The 18,105-nt window shown below is 38.4% G+C and overlaps 1 protein-coding gene across 2 annotated transcripts in view; it reads right to left on the bottom strand.

The window, feature by feature from the left end:
* Nucleotides 1-307: 307 nt before the first annotated feature.
* FNIP2 (folliculin interacting protein 2) overlaps nt 308-18,105 on the bottom strand; it is a 52,097-nt gene continuing 34,299 nt past the window's right edge. For both annotated transcript variants that reach the window (XM_068402893.1, XM_068402894.1), the window contains 9 exons: nt 17,345-17,546; nt 16,679-16,767; nt 15,694-15,840; nt 15,398-15,567; nt 10,678-11,986; nt 9,723-9,879; nt 8,357-8,557; nt 4,521-4,636; nt 308-3,294 (listed from right to left, as the gene is read on the bottom strand). In XM_068402893.1, coding sequence (XP_068258994.1) covers nt 3,216-3,294; nt 4,521-4,636; nt 8,357-8,557; nt 9,723-9,879; nt 10,678-11,986; nt 15,398-15,567; nt 15,694-15,840; nt 16,679-16,767; nt 17,345-17,546 — 2,470 coding nt within the window. In that variant the 3' untranslated portion in view covers nt 308-3,215. The remainder of the gene's footprint in view (nt 3,295-4,520; nt 4,637-8,356; nt 8,558-9,722; nt 9,880-10,677; nt 11,987-15,397; nt 15,568-15,693; nt 15,841-16,678; nt 16,768-17,344; nt 17,547-18,105) is intronic.

Consider the following 18,105-nt stretch of genomic DNA (forward strand, 5'->3'; position numbering starts at 1 on the left):
CATTTAGATTAAATATTACAATTTAGCAGTTCATTCCTCCCCTCTGTGTATGAAGGTTTAGTCTTGCCTGGAAAAAAGCATACATTCTTTAAATTGCACTGTGTAAACTGCATTTATGTGGGATTTTGGAAAGACTGTGCACTCCCACTTAACCAAGAAAGTATGTATTTAAGTTTACAAAAAACTACATAATACTGATAAAAACAACTTTGGAATATTGAAAATTAAGCTACATTATCAATTTTAAACACATCTGTACATTCATATCACTTTCATCCTATTCAAATAAAACAGAAAACATGCCCTAAAGATGTCTAACAAACACATCTGTAAATACTTACTGCCTTGTCATGCACAGTAATTTACATAAACAGCAAGATGCTACCAAAATCAAGTTAAAGACTTAGAGTCAAAAAAAGCCCTAGAAGGTGGAATCCTGTCTGCTGAGGTAGTGTATTTGGTGGAGGGGAAAACATGCATTTAACTTTCTTTAGTCTAAAGCCTTCTAAAGGTAATAAACAGCTTTCATTTTGGATTTTCTTTCCCCCAAAACTAAAACAGTGAGAACAAGATAGTTCATCACGTAATTTCTGAAGAGCAGCAAAATGTTAGAGAAAGCAGCAAGAACTATAAAGTTTTAGCCTGGGCTGAAGAAAATCCAAGTGCTTTTGACCATCGGCTCACATGCCACTGCTAGGTTAATTTGATGTCTTGCTAAAGGCAGATATTTTAATTGTATTTTTTTTTTAATAGTTGATGTAGTAAAGTCAGGTGTTACTGATCACAGTATTAGTCTTGAAATCACTGAATGCTGGCTGAGCTTTGATTTCCTTAGTACACTATGATAACAAATGCACATATTTCTACGTTAGCACATACTTCTTCGAAGAATTGTTAGAGTCTGTTCAGATAAAAACCCAACTAATACTTTAAGAGAACTAAAATTGACTTTCAATGAACTCAGCTACTATTTAAGAGTGACATGAAATAGAGAAAGTACTTGAGGATTTCTATATACACTCAGGGAAGCGGTTTCATAGTCCCGCACATGCGCACACACACATTCTCCATCACAGGTGTAGTTTAGGAATACATGACTTTCTCTGTGGTTCTTACTTTGTCTTAACCTTGCAGAATAGAGAGTGGTATCTGCTAACAGCTATATGCAGAGCTAAGTTTACTTTCCAGCAGATAGAAGGATTCACAGACCAAAGATATGAAAAGTTTGCTTAACTATAAGCAGTAGGAGAAAACTTGAACCATAGAAAGACTTTAGCCTTTTTAGGCAGAATACTAGGGACAAATATGAAAATGCGATAAAAGAAACATCTGGAATGTTAGGTCAGACACCCAGCATATAAGGAGCAGCTTTAGAAGCATTGTATCAGAATACTAAGTATCCCTCCACTTGGAAACAACCCCTCTTCACAGCAGGTCAGTCTACCTATTTCCCTCAAAGGGTAACACAAGGTTAATAAAGACCCCCATCACATTTAAACAACTCACAATATGCACATTTCATTGTTTCAAATCATTGAAAGTTTACTGTAGAAAAGTCCAAACATCAAGGTAGTAGGAAATAAAACCACTTTTAATAAAATTGTGCCCCTTCAGTGTTAAAAATCTGTAATCACCAACAAGGAGAACTCAAAACCAGTGACCAGGAGTTTCTTATTAGAATTCACTATTCCCAAGCAATTGGGCTGCTTGCAATTTGCTTGCAAGCTGACAATTTCAGACACCTCATTCATGCTGGCTCACAGCACAACGGTCCAACATTGTGTTTTCCATTTCTTAATAATGTTTGTTTTGATCCTTTGTTCTTTCCTCAGTCTGGTCCATAGTTTCATATCGAGCTTAACAGTGCTTTATGCAAAAAAAGTAATTTTTTTTTTACATTCATATTATCAACCACATGAAAACAGTAAAATACAAAATTTTATTTTGCTTTCTAGAAAGACAGAAGGCCAGTATCAACTAGTGGAGAAGTAGTTTCTGGTCTTAGAGTAGTTAACCTATTAAGGAAAGGCACCCGTATGATAGTTCAAGATTTCTGCAGAGTCAAAAAGGGTAATTGCAAACATTCATAGTAATATCAAATATTGGGGTTTGCCCCCTACATTTCATTTTACTTCAAACAATGCTCCTCTTTTATTCCTACTTAGAGTGACAACTAGTAGCTGGAAAAAAGTAATACTTTTGACTAAAGGTTTGGTGGGGGGTTGTTTGTTGTCTTTGATTTCCCCAATAAGATTGTCTTCAGTTTGTGCCAATTGCTTGGTGTACGTGCGCACAGACACGCACTAACAGCACTGGTATCATACAGAAGTTTGTCAAATTCATACTCCTTGGAGACGGTAATACTCGATGACACCAAGACACAAGTTTAGTTCCCAGGACTACAGTCACATAGAAACTCAAAAGAGTTATTGAAGTTGCATCAGCAACAAATGTAAACTTGGAGCAGAAATTCCACAAGGCTTTCCCACAAAATCCCTATCTCAGAAGTCCATTCCATTCCACTTCTAGCCATGGGCTCATTGAATGCCTCCTCATTAATACAGAAGCAGCCACAGCTTTCTTAACCTCTTGTCCTTTAAGGGAAAAGTCACATCACCTCATGCACACCTCCATTCCCATATAACATTTGGCTGCTGAATCCAGATTCCTTGTTCTGAGCCTGTCACTTCTACTATACAAAATCATGCTTATGCTCTGCAAGAAAATCATGTCTCATCTAATACACTTGTGTATGGGAATGCTATATACATAGTTTACAGCTCCTCCTCCTCCCCAGAAAAGAAACATACACCACACTCACAAGCGTAGTATGACAAAATCCATTCTAACCCACTTGTTCTTTTAACTGTTACTTCATGGTTTTGAGCAGCATTTCAAATGGCAGCTCCTGGTCTGCCACATAGTGTTAACTTCTGTCCTTTGAATTAAAATAAAATGCAAGGATGCAGTCACTTTCTTGATTTAAGTCAGAAGTGAGATTGTAAGAAAAACCTGAATGCCTTTTACGTTATGTAAACTGAAGTCCTCCGATAAAACATCCAGTTGAAAGCAGAATCAGAAGGTGGTAGAATGTACAGTCATCACCTGCTTTCCTTAGTGTTCCCCTTTACCAGTGTTTGGCACCTCTGTTCTTCATTCAACATTCCCATTTTCTTTATTTTACTTCAAGGGAATGACTATCCTGAGATTTTAATTTATAAGAGTATTTGAGCAACATACGGGGAATGAGTACTTGCTATAGCAGCCAACAAAGGCAAGTCATTGGATTCAATCCTAGAAATTAAAAAAAAGAGAGACAGACTTTAAAATATACAGTCACCTTCACAAAAGAAGAGAAACACAAGAGGATATTTTTCATTCACTTTAAAGAAACTCGAAGTGTCTTGCTACAACTGAGTTCATTGTTTAATTATTATTTTTTGCCATTACTCATAACATACCAGTAAAGGTAGGTAATAATACTTAAAGCCAAGAAGTATGCTACCATTTAAGTCAAAAGATAGCAGTATCACATTTTGTGGTATATAATCTTTTGTGGTTTAAATAAAAACTTTTCTATATTTGCTAAGCCATAAGCCTTAGCTTGTAGTCTTACCAGTCAGTAGGCACCAATAAGCCCAGTTTAAGAAAGTACTAAACATCAGCTTATGAAAGACTGTGCATTTCATGCTTTGAATATATCTCAGTTCATCATACAGTAGCACTTTCTTACCAAAACCTGAAATTATTATTAAGCAATAACAGTACCAGGAATCTGTCTAAAATGCAATGGTCAGTTTCCAATTATTTCCAACACAAAGCTGCTCAGAGGCCAGGACGAATGTATATATTGCACACAGAGAAAAGTTCTTGTTTCAGGGTTTCACTATTTACAGCTACATTTCTCAGTGTGAAATCTTGAACAGTCTGGATAAAAATAAATTAAGTTTTACCTACAGTGCTAAAACCCATCTTTTTGGGAAAGTGTATTCACTTCTTCTCCCTTCCCCCTCTTCTGCCCTCAGCAGGTGCATCCCCAAAGGTTGTATGCCAATCAAGTACTATTATTAGAAGACAGCTGCCAAACAGGACACCTGTCCTGTTTTTTTCCTACACCTGCTTTTTGAGAACCCCTCTTCCCCCAAGATACAGCTGCACCAACTAACCTCCCAAAAATTCTCAAGTATATGTTGGGATGAAGTTTTCATTAAGGAAACAGAAAGAGTGTGTATGAATGCATGGGTAACTTCCTAACGACCAAAATCCAAACTTCCTTCGTTCTGAAGACTTAAGAATGACAAGTAATTTGTTCTTGCTGTAGAATGGTGTCTCCTCCTGATTTCCAGATAGCTCAGTAGAACTCATTTTACACTTTATTAGGCACATGAAAAAGGAGAGTGCTAAATATTAAGTAAGAAGCAAGTCCTCATGGGAACAAGATGTCAACACTGAGAAACTGAAAAGGAAAACAACTGCCCCAAGTTTTGCCATTTGTTAAGACTGATATCTGCAATACTCACCCCAATACAATTCCTAGTTCTTTTACATGCACTCGTGTATGTCCTCGCAGATATTCTGAAAGCATTTTGCTTTTGAGATACATCTCCTGTAGTCTATCCTCAAGATGCATTATGCACTGTAAACACAGACCAAAAACCTCAGTACGGCTTTAGCAATCACATGCAAATTTTACAGAAATGTAAGCATATCACCCTAGTTTCTACCTGAGCTAAAACATCTTTCAAACTAAATCTCCACTCCAAAGGCCAGAAGAGGCAATTGGGTTTGTTCCAGCTGTGCTACCAACATTAAAAAGTCACACTACCTCCTCAAAGGGGAACCCCCTCATAGAACTGGGGCATTCCAGCTTACTTGGGCAGCAAGTTTGTTGCACAAACTGCACATCCATTTCCCACCCAAGTCAGCCACAGTGTTTCTGCTGACATAAATAGTTATCAGGTTCAAAGACACTCAAGACATCTTACTAAGAATCAAACCATAATACTTGGATCAAGATGTCTTTATTATAAGTCAGTACTATTTTTTCTGAAAGATTCAGTTTAGACAACAGTTCCTAAAGTTAGCACTCTAGCTCTAGAGATCTGTCATTCAAGAAACTAAGTCAAGAAGTGGGAGACACCATCACCTTATTCATCACAAAATTACAACTCTTTTGCTCGCTATTGGAGAAGCTAGGTTACAAATCCTTTTCAGGCATTTGTTTTTATTAGTCCTAGGTACGTCTAGTTTAAAATCGCATCAACATTTGATGCTGTTTGCCAAAAGGTAATAGTTCAAGTCGAAATACCAATTTAATCACTCCCCTTTTCTTTCAGCAGTAACATGCTAGGAATGCATATTATTTTTAAATAGTCATGTGATGCACGGTAACTTCTCATACACCAACTGCTGGAGAGCAAATGAACTTTAGCTTCAAATAGAAGAGTCTTTTTGGTAAGATAAGTCAGTAAGTAGGATGTCTTCACAAGGTGAGCAGGTAGGATGACTTATCAAATATTTTGTTCTAGGACAAAAGAGTACATTCAATTTGATATATTCCTTCTTTCCATAGGGATGACCACTTCAAAAAAGTTAAATGAGTTCAGCTCTCCAAACTCCAGGAGATGAAAGCAGGAAGCACATGCAGAACCTCACATTATCAAATGTATAATCATCCAGCAGGCGCAGACAGCAATTGGAAACAGTAGCAGCAAACAGCTTCAGGCCATTGTCCAATGTACTTTTCAAGTTGAATGAAAACCATAAGTATTAGAAATGAGATCCTGTGAAACCTGTTTTGCTAATTAAAAAATAATGAGCAAAACATTACTCATGCTTGTAGGTAGCCTACCATGTATTTTTCTGATGATCTGGAGCAAGACGAAGATTTTTAATGATTCTGAGATTATATCAGGTCTTAATCATGGAAGATAAAGAAACATTTTAAAAAACATGCTACATAGTAGTAGAATAAGATCACTGCCACCAGTGGAGAAAAGGCAAAAGCTTTTTGAGAGTAGTCTGATCTATTTACTTCAAGCAAGTTTTCACTCAAGTCATTATACTAGTCAAAAGGGAAACATTCTTATCTTTTCCATTACAGCTAACCCTAATGCAAAAAGCCTATGTACACTTCCTCAGTGGTTCAGGGTAGCAATTATATTTCAATTTATTTCAATCCCAGTATTCGTGCTAAGGGACTATGGATTTTTTTTTTTTTTTTTTAAAGTTGTGAGGGAGCAAGTAAAGAAGAATCCCACATTATTCTGAAAAAGAGATTCTTTACATAAGATTAACTGCTCCTCCTGAATGCCAAAGAATCAAGAGACATTTTTTCCCCATAAGCTTGGTACATGAATCCACTTTGTTCAAAATGTCCACATTAAGCGAGGCACAGAAGTCTTTTTTTTTTATGTTAGCTTCCTCTGCAGCTTTTCTCATTGACTAAATGGAAAAAAAAATGTCAATGTCACTTCTAAAACAGAAAGTAGCTTAAAATGAGTTTAAAGGTGCAGGTAAAACTTTTGACATATGCTGGCATGCAGCAGTTGCGATCATCACTTCCCTCTCACCCTGGCATACTGCAAAGCTCTCTGCAGTATGGTTACCAGTCTGAAGTGCCACAACAAAGATATCACCACTTGCCTTTCATCTGGTCTCAAGTTGGGTTTTGTGTTTTGTTGTACCACAAAAAAAAACAAAACAAAACAAAAACCAAAAAAAACAACCAACCAACCAAACAAACAAACAACTTATTCATCTGAACATTAACTTCATGTAAAGAAACATACGCTCCTAAAGGAAATTTCAAACATACTGCATTATACTCATCTCTGATTGGTATCAGTACATATGTTTTTGTCAAAATTTAAATCAATAGAATCACTACAACAAAAAAAGTCACACTTCTCCCCCTAGAGTTTAATGGAACACTTAACTTCCATTCACCGATGGTTCATTTTTAGCAAAAAGCTGTAAAATCCACCAACAGAAGGATTAAAGTGTCTCTCACGTGGATTATAGAAAATTTACAAACTACTAGCACTGTCACTTCACTGTTCCTTTTTGTAAGGAAAAAAAAAAACCTGAAAAACATTCCGCCTCCAAACCCCTCCAATACTACACAAAGCATACAGAAATTGCATACATAAACTCCAAGGCAACATTGGAAAGAACACTTCAGCTACAGAATCAACTATTTAGTTTAAAAATACTGGAATTGAAGGTGTTACTGTGCAAGTGTTAGGATATAATTTTAACCAAAGCTGCATATTTTTCAATGCCCAGAAGAATTCAGAGATAACATTGACAATGTACCCACATATTTTGCCTAGCACTTGACTTCAAGAACTTAGAGTAATCAATACCACTAATTTTATCCAGAACAGTGCCGACTAATACTATTTACAGCTGTTAGTGTTTAGCTCCATCTTCCTCTTCCATCTGCTAGCACAGTGATTACACAGGCTACCTACAAAGCCTCTCAAGGCTATCTGCTGAAGGACAAACCAATTCTGTTCACTGAAGGGGTGACTACTGAAAAAAACATCCCATCTCCCCACACCTACAATAGTGTGTAAAAACTCTATTACAATTACTGCTGTCAGACTTGCAGGTAATTTTGTTCTAATCAGCAAAGCCAGCATTCCTGATTTGCTCTGATGAACTCCACTACTAATAAGGACAGGAAAGGATGCTGCGGTATAGGGAGTATGCAATATGACAAAGTAACATCCCATGCTGCAACCCACGCACCCCCAGGTAATTTCAGGTTTCAGTCTCCTCCCAGCAATCCTATAGAGACATTGGCAAGGCTATCTGAGACAGCACCTGCTGACAAGGTTGGTTGAAATATGCATAAAACAGAAGGGTGAAGTAAACACACACAGGCATAATTATTTGGGGAGGAGAGAGAAGAGGCATTTCACTGCACGGGGTTGGAAAGAAAGCCCAAGAATAGAAAGTTGTATGCTAGAAACAGGCTTGGGTAGATAGAAGCTTCAACAACATAAAGAGTACAGAAATGTGAAAATTATACAAACAAAAAAATAAAAGCCAAATTTAAGAGTCCTAATCATAAACATGAGGACCACGCTAAAGTTGCCTAAACAACTTCAGTTTTGGCATACGTATTTTGGAGTAGTTAACTTTAATCTGATCTATCAGATGTAAATTGCAGATAAAACAGTATCCATTACTGGACTGTAGCATGCATTCTTCTAAATACATTGTACCAACTCTGCATTATTTCATGCATTAGTTCACTGGTATAGCAACACAGTGTACAAAACTCTGGATTTGCTATCTAAGCTATGCAATTTTCATTAGCTTCAGTCTTCAGTAAAGAAATACTTACAAAGTCAGCTGGGACGTTGAGTTTGTAAAGCTGCAAAATAGACTGCAATAAACTGGATACTTGACTCGAAACCAAAACATCCTTGCCTAACTTCATATTGTCCATCATCTTTCTCTGGCTTGTAGCTACTTGTACGTTCCATTTATCTGTGTCTGCAATAATGCAGACAGCTTCTGCTATGGGCTCATCTAGCACTGGATGCTGCAACAGATACAAAATACAAACATTATGTGACACTTTCATATACATTTCCACAACTTAATTTGAGGTTCCACTTTTATTCACACTGAGGCAGGGAATAAGAAAGTGATCCATTGAATGTTTTTGTCCAATATGAAACCAAAAGCATCTCAAAAATGACACAGAATACCAACTTCAATAACAGAGTTTACATTCAGCAACATTGGGTCAGTTAAGTCTTAACTGTCAGTTTGACCAAGGCATTTAATTTTAAGTAGTGCTTCAAAAATCACCACTCCAATATTTTTTTCTTCAAGTATTCCACCTTCCCTGAAAAGGTTTCTTCCAAAATGAAAAGAGTAATAATTATACCGATCCAGTGATGGTGAAAGTATATTTAATGTTTCAGAGACATGTGAGGGATTTCACTAAGAACAATCAAGGCATGGTACATATGAAGAGACAGTATCCTATCAGACCAATTTGATTTTGTGTAAAGAAGTTAAATACACACACATCACTGTTTCGGATAGTATATGAACTCATTCCAGCAGGATGATTCTTAATTGCTACAGAGAGAAGCTGTTGACAATAACTAGATAAACATTTAAAATTGCATACTAAGGTCACAGTTACTTTAGTGAAAGATTAATTATAAATTAATTATATAATTTAGGAGTACCTAAAGTAGAGCAAGAACATGGCAAAGTTCTTACCTATAGACAATTACTTTCTTTAGTCAGTCATTTCTGCTACAGTCTAGTATAACATAGGCCTCCACAAGACTTCATCTCCCTTGCAACACATGCCACTAAGCGGCAAAATAAGATGTTTCAACCTGCGTAACATTTTTATGAAATATAGATAATTGTCTGCTATTGTGACTGAAAAAAAGAAGCAGTTTGAGGTTTCTCCTTGTTTGTAACTTGAAGTTGCAAACAATTTTCCTTGTGTTTATCTTTGAAGAGAAGCCTTAAGAGAGTATAAAGGAAAGCACACATCATTCTTGCATGAAAAGGCTTTGCACACACTGAATTCAGAACTTGCATCTTTCAAGAAGACAGACATGTCAGGTGTGTCTGTTAAGAACAGGTAAGTAGAAAGAAACCTATTCAAAGGACCTGCTTCTGTAGACCTCGGTAATATCACAAATCCTACTATGACTCAGAACAGTACTTTAACTCACATGCATTGCATGAAGTAGGTCTCCTAGTAGACACTGCTTGAGTTTTTCATCATTATTTATTCCATGCAGCACTAGATCAGGTATATACGTATGACAGTAACCACCTAGAAGTGATCTTCCAAAATTTTTCACGCATTGACTGCTGACTGTATTTGACCTGAAATACAGAAATACAAAGTAGGTAAGATTCTTGCTTGACAAACTGCATTCAGATTTTACATGAATGCAAAGTTTGGTTTATCACCCCTGCTTCTATTGTAAATATTAATCAACAATTGTACTCAAAATACAGTAAACCAGTTACTGGTGCTCTTTGACACAAGGATTTTTAAAGCTGAACTTTAACAATGTATCGATTCCTTTACGTTTATGAAAAGGCAAATCTACATGTACTACAGCTTGTGGTATGTATCGGCTCCCTGTTCTGCGGCTAACAGATTTGCTAAATTTGAGTTTTCTCCAAGTCTGCCCAAGAAGCAAACTCTTTCTAGCTACCTACCTTAAGCATCAGCAAGCTCCATGTGCACCTGTAAAACTCAAAAGTTTTCAATGGATGCTCTTGTTTATTTTAAATCTGTCTTTGATTTGTCAAATATGTCAAATCTAAACAGTTACCAGTTTAAGCAAAGCTGAAGTTTTGCTTGTCCTCAGATGTTCTGTCTACACATCTGCACTAAATGTTTCAGGCAGTTTATATAAAAAGTTTGATCATTTTTTATTAGAAATTTGAAGAATACCTTTGTAAAAAAACTTTACTACCTAAATCTGCTCCGTTTTGGTTTTCTTTGTCAGGTTTGTTTACAAGAATCCTAACCACATCAGTGTCTGCTATGGATTTGTTTGCAAGGAACTTAGTCAAGATCCCAGAGGATTTCAGACTTGAAATCCTGAACATCTCTAAAGTAGCAACAGCTTTTGACTCCATTTATTTCTAAATTAATTTAAACCTCTTTACCTTGGTAAAGGAAGTTCCACTTCTGCAAAATCGTCAAGTCTTTTGCTGACATTATCACAATGCACTTCGTCAGGGATACAACAATCACCTTCTTCGTCACTGGCTCCAAGAGCACTGTCTGAGCTTTCGTTCCTTGGAATGTCCCCTTCAACTCTGAAGGAGATTTTCCCTCCAGCATCCCCATAGGGGACATCTTTAGCACCTACTTCAGGGGAATCCTGTTTGACAGCAGAACCTACTTCTATGCAGCCAGGGGAATAGTTCCCCAGATTGCCAGAGGATAAAGTTCTAGTTTCTTCCAGGCTTGGCAATTTTACAGTTTCTATGTTATCTATGGGCAAGAGTGGTTCACTAGATTTTGTGTTCGCTAAATTCATTTCAGTTCCTTTACTTTCCATATGTATGCTCCCCTTCCCCTCACAAGGTGGGATCTGTGCATAACAAACATTATGTTTATTGAAGGGTATAAAGGCAGCTTCACAACTTTCTTTTTGATTCCGAGAAGCATCCACAGTCAGATTTGTGGAACTTGAGGCACAATGTATCACCTCTGAATTTTTTCTGAATGCCTTTAGATTTTCTTCCATTTCTCTTCTATGAGTTTCTAAGTATGACTCTGGTGATGCAGAACTTCCAATCTGAAAGGTGACCTTTTCTAAGTGTGAACTCCTGTGGCCAGACCTTTCAGGACAAGGTAAGGCAGATGACCTACTAGATAATTGCTTTTCCAATTTTCTCTCATTCTGGTTCTTGTTCTTCTTTGTACCCACTAAATCCTCCAATTTAGATGGCTCTTCAAAGTGGTAGGATACGATTCCTGTATCAGCGACAGTTCTTTTCCTACTATCAGCTGCTCCTTTACAGAAGCTGCTAGTTAGACAGTCCACAGATGCTTCGGAGTTCTGACTGGCCTTTCCTATTGCTTCTCTCTTTTCTTTTGAAGAGGCTGGGACAGCATAAGTGCTTTCTGGGTCATGAACCCACTCTGCAATACTACTGCTCTTACTTCCATCATTCTTTGGAGGTAGGACTGGAGGCACAAGAGCAGGTTCATTTTTAACAGTGACAACTACATAATCAGACTCCTCTACCTCTCCCTTTTCTAGTGCAGTTGTGATCTTGCTTCCATTTAGCACTTGCTCTCCTTCCTCAGCCTTCTCACTCCATGTCAGTTGATTTTCCTGCAGCTCAGAGCACCGAATGAAGTATGTTAGAACATAGAGCAAGCGCTGCACCAACTCCTTGCGTTTTCCAACAATAACAGTTCGAGTCAATCTAACTGGAGAGCCTATGGCACCATAGAGATCACCTACACAGGAAAACAGAAATTTCACATGCTTGTTTGGTTGTAATATAAGCTATACTGTTTAAATTCAACACATTTCAAAACAGCATTTACTAGGGATACAAATCAGACAGTTAATTTCTTTCACAGTAAGTTCATAACAGCATAAATCAAAGAATAATAAAAGAAGTCTCCTAGCACTTCTTATACCTGTCTTGTGTCCAGAAGGGTTTTGGTGCTTTTGTGAGGGATTAGCTGCTATTAGTCAGTTTCTTTCTGTTCAAAGCCACTAAGGTTTTTATTTACATGATCCTTACAAGATATTATCACTTGGAAATTGACACAACAGGGGGTGAAGAGAAATATAGATCCAGCTAAACTCTGAAGCCAGATATACTATTTTCTATTTTTCTACTCATTTTCTTTCACATCAAAGTTATTGTTTTATTGCAGTCACTTTGGCTGTGAAACACAGGAATTTTCATACAGATAAAATCTAAATTATACTTTTCAGGACTAAGATACCAAAAAAGGATTAAATATTAGCTTAATAAATAAGGTTCTGAAAAAAGAAGCATGTAACTACCTTATTGGGCAAGGCACATGCCCTTCATGTACTTGGAGTCAACTTTACCATGAGCATTTATCTTTGGCAGGGGGTGGCAAAGGGCTAGAAAATATATTCACTACTTAAAATACAACTGGAATAGGAAAGGTAGGTACTACAACATAATCTGAGTCCTCCCAAAAACTGCTTGTTTGCTAGCTCATTTATCCTGGAGAACTTTTTTTAATAGAATTAAGGTCATACACATCCTACTTTCAACATATTTGTTTGGGAGAGTGGTAACTGTCTTCCAGCTGCCTATAATCCTCTATCAGCTGAAGGGTTTCTACTTCAAAGTTCTGGGAGAAGTAAATATAGATAGCCAATAAGGGAACGTTCACGTGTTCTACCAAAGATGGGTTAACTCAAGAAATGTCTATTACCAGGTTGAGTTAATCCAGCTGTCTTCACCTAACACCCATTAGAGAACACCCACTAAATGTCTTTGCCTAACCAAACTGTGGCTGATACTACCAGCAGATGGGAGACAACCAACAAAAACTCAATTTTCTTTAGCCACCATAAGTGTTCACCTTGAAAGCAGGCTTCTCTGGCTTGAGGCTTTATCACCTACCTGCTAATCTACCAGATTGTTTTAGGTGCTAATTCCTTGCTCAGGCTGCTCAAATGTTCTGGACCAAGTTTGCCACCAGGATTTTGTACTAGACCTCAGGAAGCAACACTAAATGAAAGTTGTAAGAAACCTTCTGAAGCTCTGATATCAAGGGCAAGGGGACCTCGGTTTTCAACATAACGAGAGTAAACAGAAAAAAAAAACACCAAAAAACCCAAAATAACAAAAAAAAAAAATCAAACAACACATTTGTGTCCAGCCTCCTCTTCGCCATACAGAACATAAAAGGAGTAAGGCTCCTGACTCCATTCCTGTAAAACAAGGATCAATGAGACAGTAATTCCACTGATCTCACTTACGGTCTCCCTTGCCAAGATCTGCCATTTCTCATGATGCCAGAGATCCACTGGAGAGGCTGCTGTGTGGTGGCACCAGTGTGCTGTCTTCCCCCAGTTAAGACGACCCTTGCAACTAGCCCCACAGCCTAACATGCCAGCAAATTCATTCCTCAGTAATGGAAAGTGGGCTTCAGACTACTTAGCTGGAATTAACCTCAATGCCTGGTGGGCCACAAGGACTAGCAATTTGGAAAGAAAATGGGAAGATATCTTTTTACTTTTGAGTTGAGCACAGTTGCTATGGAAATCAGATTCAGGCTTCATGTTCATTTGCACAATTGACTTTTATATAAAACCATTACTAATAGGACAGTACAAAAAGTCAAAATTGTGGTCTTCAAAACATACTAATGCCTACTGTTAAGACCATTAGATTGAAGCTGATGTTTAAGAGACAGTATTAGGTCTTCCTGACAGTGGTACTTACAGTTATATCAGTAATGTAATTGTAATTGATATGTAATATGTAATGAAAACATAGGTCTGAAGGTAGAAAGACAGGTATGTCAAAATCCCTTCCTTAATAACAAGTCATTTCCATTTTAAACCACTAAGCCCCATGATTTTTTATTTTTCCCTCCCTCTTTCTAAAGAGGGACACCAGCAGAGGGCAACATCTTACTTTCATTCTAAGTTACTGCAACCACCTGATAATGGCTTTTGGGCTTTATAAGAACAAAACAAAACCAGAGGGCATTTTGAGTTCAGGCAATGAGAACTTGGCTAGGCCAATACTGGTAGCAACATACAGCCTGGGAAGGCGAGAAGAGAAACAGATTCTTGACTAGTCACCAGTGGTGACTCCTGGGACTGACCACAAGAGCTACTGCCAATCTTACGCCTCCAGTCCAGCTGGTTTTTATAACTCCAGGCCTGGCTCTATCCGCAATACCCTGAGCAAGCTTCTATTTTCACCTCCAAGTCTAATCCATTACTCCTCTGTGTAATGTTTTAAAGACATGCTAGAACAGGAAACACTCCAACTACATGGCCAAGGTAGCAGTTCTTAGTTTCATAAAGATTGCTGAGAACAAACATAACAGACAATTAGCAAGAAACACAACCAGTAGCACAGTGTAAAAGTCACATTATTGCTTTAGTGTGCACGTGTGTTATTTTACAAGGCAATATAGTATGTCAGTTAAAGTTAAGGCTGATCTGATGTCAGACTCACCGCTGCTGCCAAGAGGAGGAGGAATTTTCAAGGATTTACCACTGGCAGCATTATTCTCTCAAATCTCACTCACCTACTCATTCACCAGCAGTTATTTAATAAGCTATCTTGATACAGGGGATAAGCTATAAAATATTTGTCAGAGAACAGCCTGAGGAGCTGGGCATAGAAAGAAAATCTTGGCCCAAGCCCACTCACGTAACTGTGCATGAATGAAGGTACTGCCAGTTGCCAGACTTCTACTCTGTTGGCTTGGTGTCCATCCTAGCTCTATGACAAAGAGATAAAAGGAGGTAGCCGGGGCAGTTTCAACTACAAAGGGCCTCCAAAGCCCAGAGAACTCCCCTTAGTCCAGTCTGCTCCCTCTTGCTCTTCCCAAACTGCTCAGATCATTCGCAGCACTTGAACTGTCTTAATACTTCTATACCAAGTTACCTAACCAGGCAGTGTAACAGAGGATGACAAGGGACCAAGGAAAAAAGCAGAGCATTCAGGCTATGCAAACAGGCCTCCAAATGCTCTGTTTAACCAGGTGCAAGACATCTGTTGGCAGCTCTGCCCAGCTTACAGCAAGGCAAATCAGCAAACAGGATCTGGATCACAAGTAGCTCTTAGATAAGAGGAGTGGATGCAGGAAGGTGCTAGTTACAGAGAAGTCTGAAGCTTTCCATTTCCTACTGACCAAGCTGTGCCCAGAGAGGGTTATATGGATGGGATTTTGCCAGCATGTTCACAGACTGTGATGTGCGCTTCTCAGAGAAGGCCTTTATGGGAGGATGGTCAACCGGCATCACTGTTGGGACCCAAGCCAGATGATATGTCAGCACCGCAGTTAACAAAGCAGCAAAGAACCTAGGAGAAAGAACATGATCAAAGTAACACCAGCAAAAGAATATCCCATTAAGTGCTTTAACATCTCCACATGCACTGGGAAGCACACAAGCTTTTCTTAAAAAAAAGGGGGTAGGGGAAGCTTACTGATTTTTGTTGATCTGTTCTATCAGAAATGTAAATTCTTTAAGAAAACGCTGGCATAGCTGATTCTTTTCCAGGGTGCTGGACATCATATTAAGCCACACAGGCTCTGCAATCCTTGGAACAGAATACAGGTTCCAGATGGTAACTCTGCTCAAAGAAAATTCCCAAAAATTAAGTGTTAATATGCACATTTCAATCTTGCAAATGCAAGTAGCCCCTTTCCTCTTCTATTGTCCATTGGTTTTATTTTATTTATTGTACTATCTAGGAGACTAAACAAACTGGAAGAGTTTTCCAGACACAATAATTACTAGTGGCCCAGAACACTAATCTGTTTCATTCAGTGTATCAGTAACTTAGTGTCTTCGTATGAATTACATACTTCTTCCCTTTCTTGCACTCCCCTGTGTATTTGTATTCAGAGAACTGATTCAGAAATTCTTATGAGGGGGGACAGAAACTATTCTATTCATTACAGAGATTCCACATTCCAGGCACTACAGAAACGCCATCCCACCAAACTTGTCTCTCTCTCCTGGGCTGCCTTTCTTGGCCTCTGGCCGTTCCTTCCTCTCAGGTTCCAAGGAGAGAGCCTTTGCCAGCAACTTCCTTGTCAGTTGCCCTGTTCAGCATCTATGGCTAAGACTAGACAACTCGTCTGCCTGAACACAACAATCAATCCACTCCTCTGCACAGGCATCAGCAGAAGCAAAGTCTTGATGAAATCTTTAAGACTTTAACTGACAGTCCCAGGTACAGGTGAGTGCAACAGACCTACTTTTATTCTCATTCTGAAAATGGCTGAGCTGGTTTTGCTGAAGTTTTCTAAAAGCATTTACCCAACACAGAGAATTCACTCACACTAACTTCAAGACGGGCTAAACTACAAGACCCTGCATCCAGTTGCTTATAACTGGAAGTGACAAATATCTTTAGAGGAGCATAAGAAGAGCTCTCCTTGTAATTCAGAATTCCATCAACTCACCTGAATTCTCCCAGGGCATCCATGACACGGCTGATATAAACCTGCACTCTCTGGCTGGATTCTGCTATTTTTCTACATGAGATCATGGCCTTGATTAAGAGTTAAAGACACAAAACAGCTTCTTAAAGGAATCACATTCTTCATCTTTTTAAGCTTCATTAACATGTCAAAATAATTAAGATCTAGCCCCAGTGCTATACAGCTACTCAGGACAGCAATAGCTGCCAGCCTCCCTCCACCTTATGAGAGACCAATCCCTAAGACTGGACACAGGGAGAGAACATTTTTGAGAGGCAGGGGAAGACAGCAACAAACATTTTGTGTCTCTCTCTCATTAACTGCATGAAAGGATAGAATACCATTATTTCCACAGTCTCCAGGGAGCCAAGAAAACCTCATTGTGAAATATCTTGAGAAGGAAAGAAAAAGAAAAACCACCCATAGCATAAAACTCTTCATTCTCCTTCTGACTAGAAAAGAAAATCCACCTCTTTTTTCAGCAAATGCTGAATCCTACACTGGGCTCAGGCTCAAGACTATATGTGTAAGGAGGGAGGGAAGCTTGAAACCACGCACCTTCTCCCACTCTTCATCTATCAGATTCTAGAATACTTCATTCTCTTTGACAGTCATTTTTCCACATTAAGCCAAACTAGTGTTCTGTACCTTCTCTATTGCATATTTCAGCTTGTTCATGTGAGATTCAAAAAGAGGAAAGTGGGAGAAAAAGAAATCCTGGAAGTTTCTCTGTGCTACTTCTTTTTCAGGCAGAGAAAAGATTATGCTGATTGCAATTTTTTTCCTCCGAACCATTGCAGGATTGGAGCTGCAGCTTTCATCAGCCATACTAAACATTTCTTCAGTGGACCTGTAAGACAGATTTGTTAGAACAGTTACGTACGTACTGATAGGAAATTCATCTTCTATCCATCTCTGTCTATATAGCAGAAGGTAATTGATTCTTAGGTCACCTTTGACTGACTGCATAAGACTTTTCTGTCACCTGTTTCTGAACAGAAGATACCCAACATTTTGATGGATAAGACCTATGTTTGCTCAGATAGGAAGAAGGCAACCCCCAAAGAGACCAGCTCCTAAACTGGTGTGAACACTTTCTTCTGAAACACAGCTACTACAAAATCTGTCCTTCGGGATTTATCTTTAAAGGAGATTAAGAAAAGGCAATGGAGACACAACACAAAATCATTAGCAAAAAAGGTTAAAGGCAATTTCAGAGCTGTGAACTGCATCCAGTGCTCAAGCTTCTGCCTAGGTGCTCAGCAGTGTGCCCATGATGCTCTTGAATCTGTACTGCTGCTCATGAGGGAAGCTGGGAAACATGCTACCTATACTGTTCCAGCATCTTAAGATGGATGTTTTAAGGCACTTAACCATGCAAAATAAAACTTTCTATTTTAACTGAAGAC

The sequence above is a fragment of the Nyctibius grandis genome, chromosome 6, assembly GCF_013368605.1.
Source record: "Nyctibius grandis isolate bNycGra1 chromosome 6, bNycGra1.pri, whole genome shotgun sequence".
Lineage (NCBI taxonomy): Eukaryota > Metazoa > Chordata > Aves > Nyctibiiformes > Nyctibiidae > Nyctibius > Nyctibius grandis.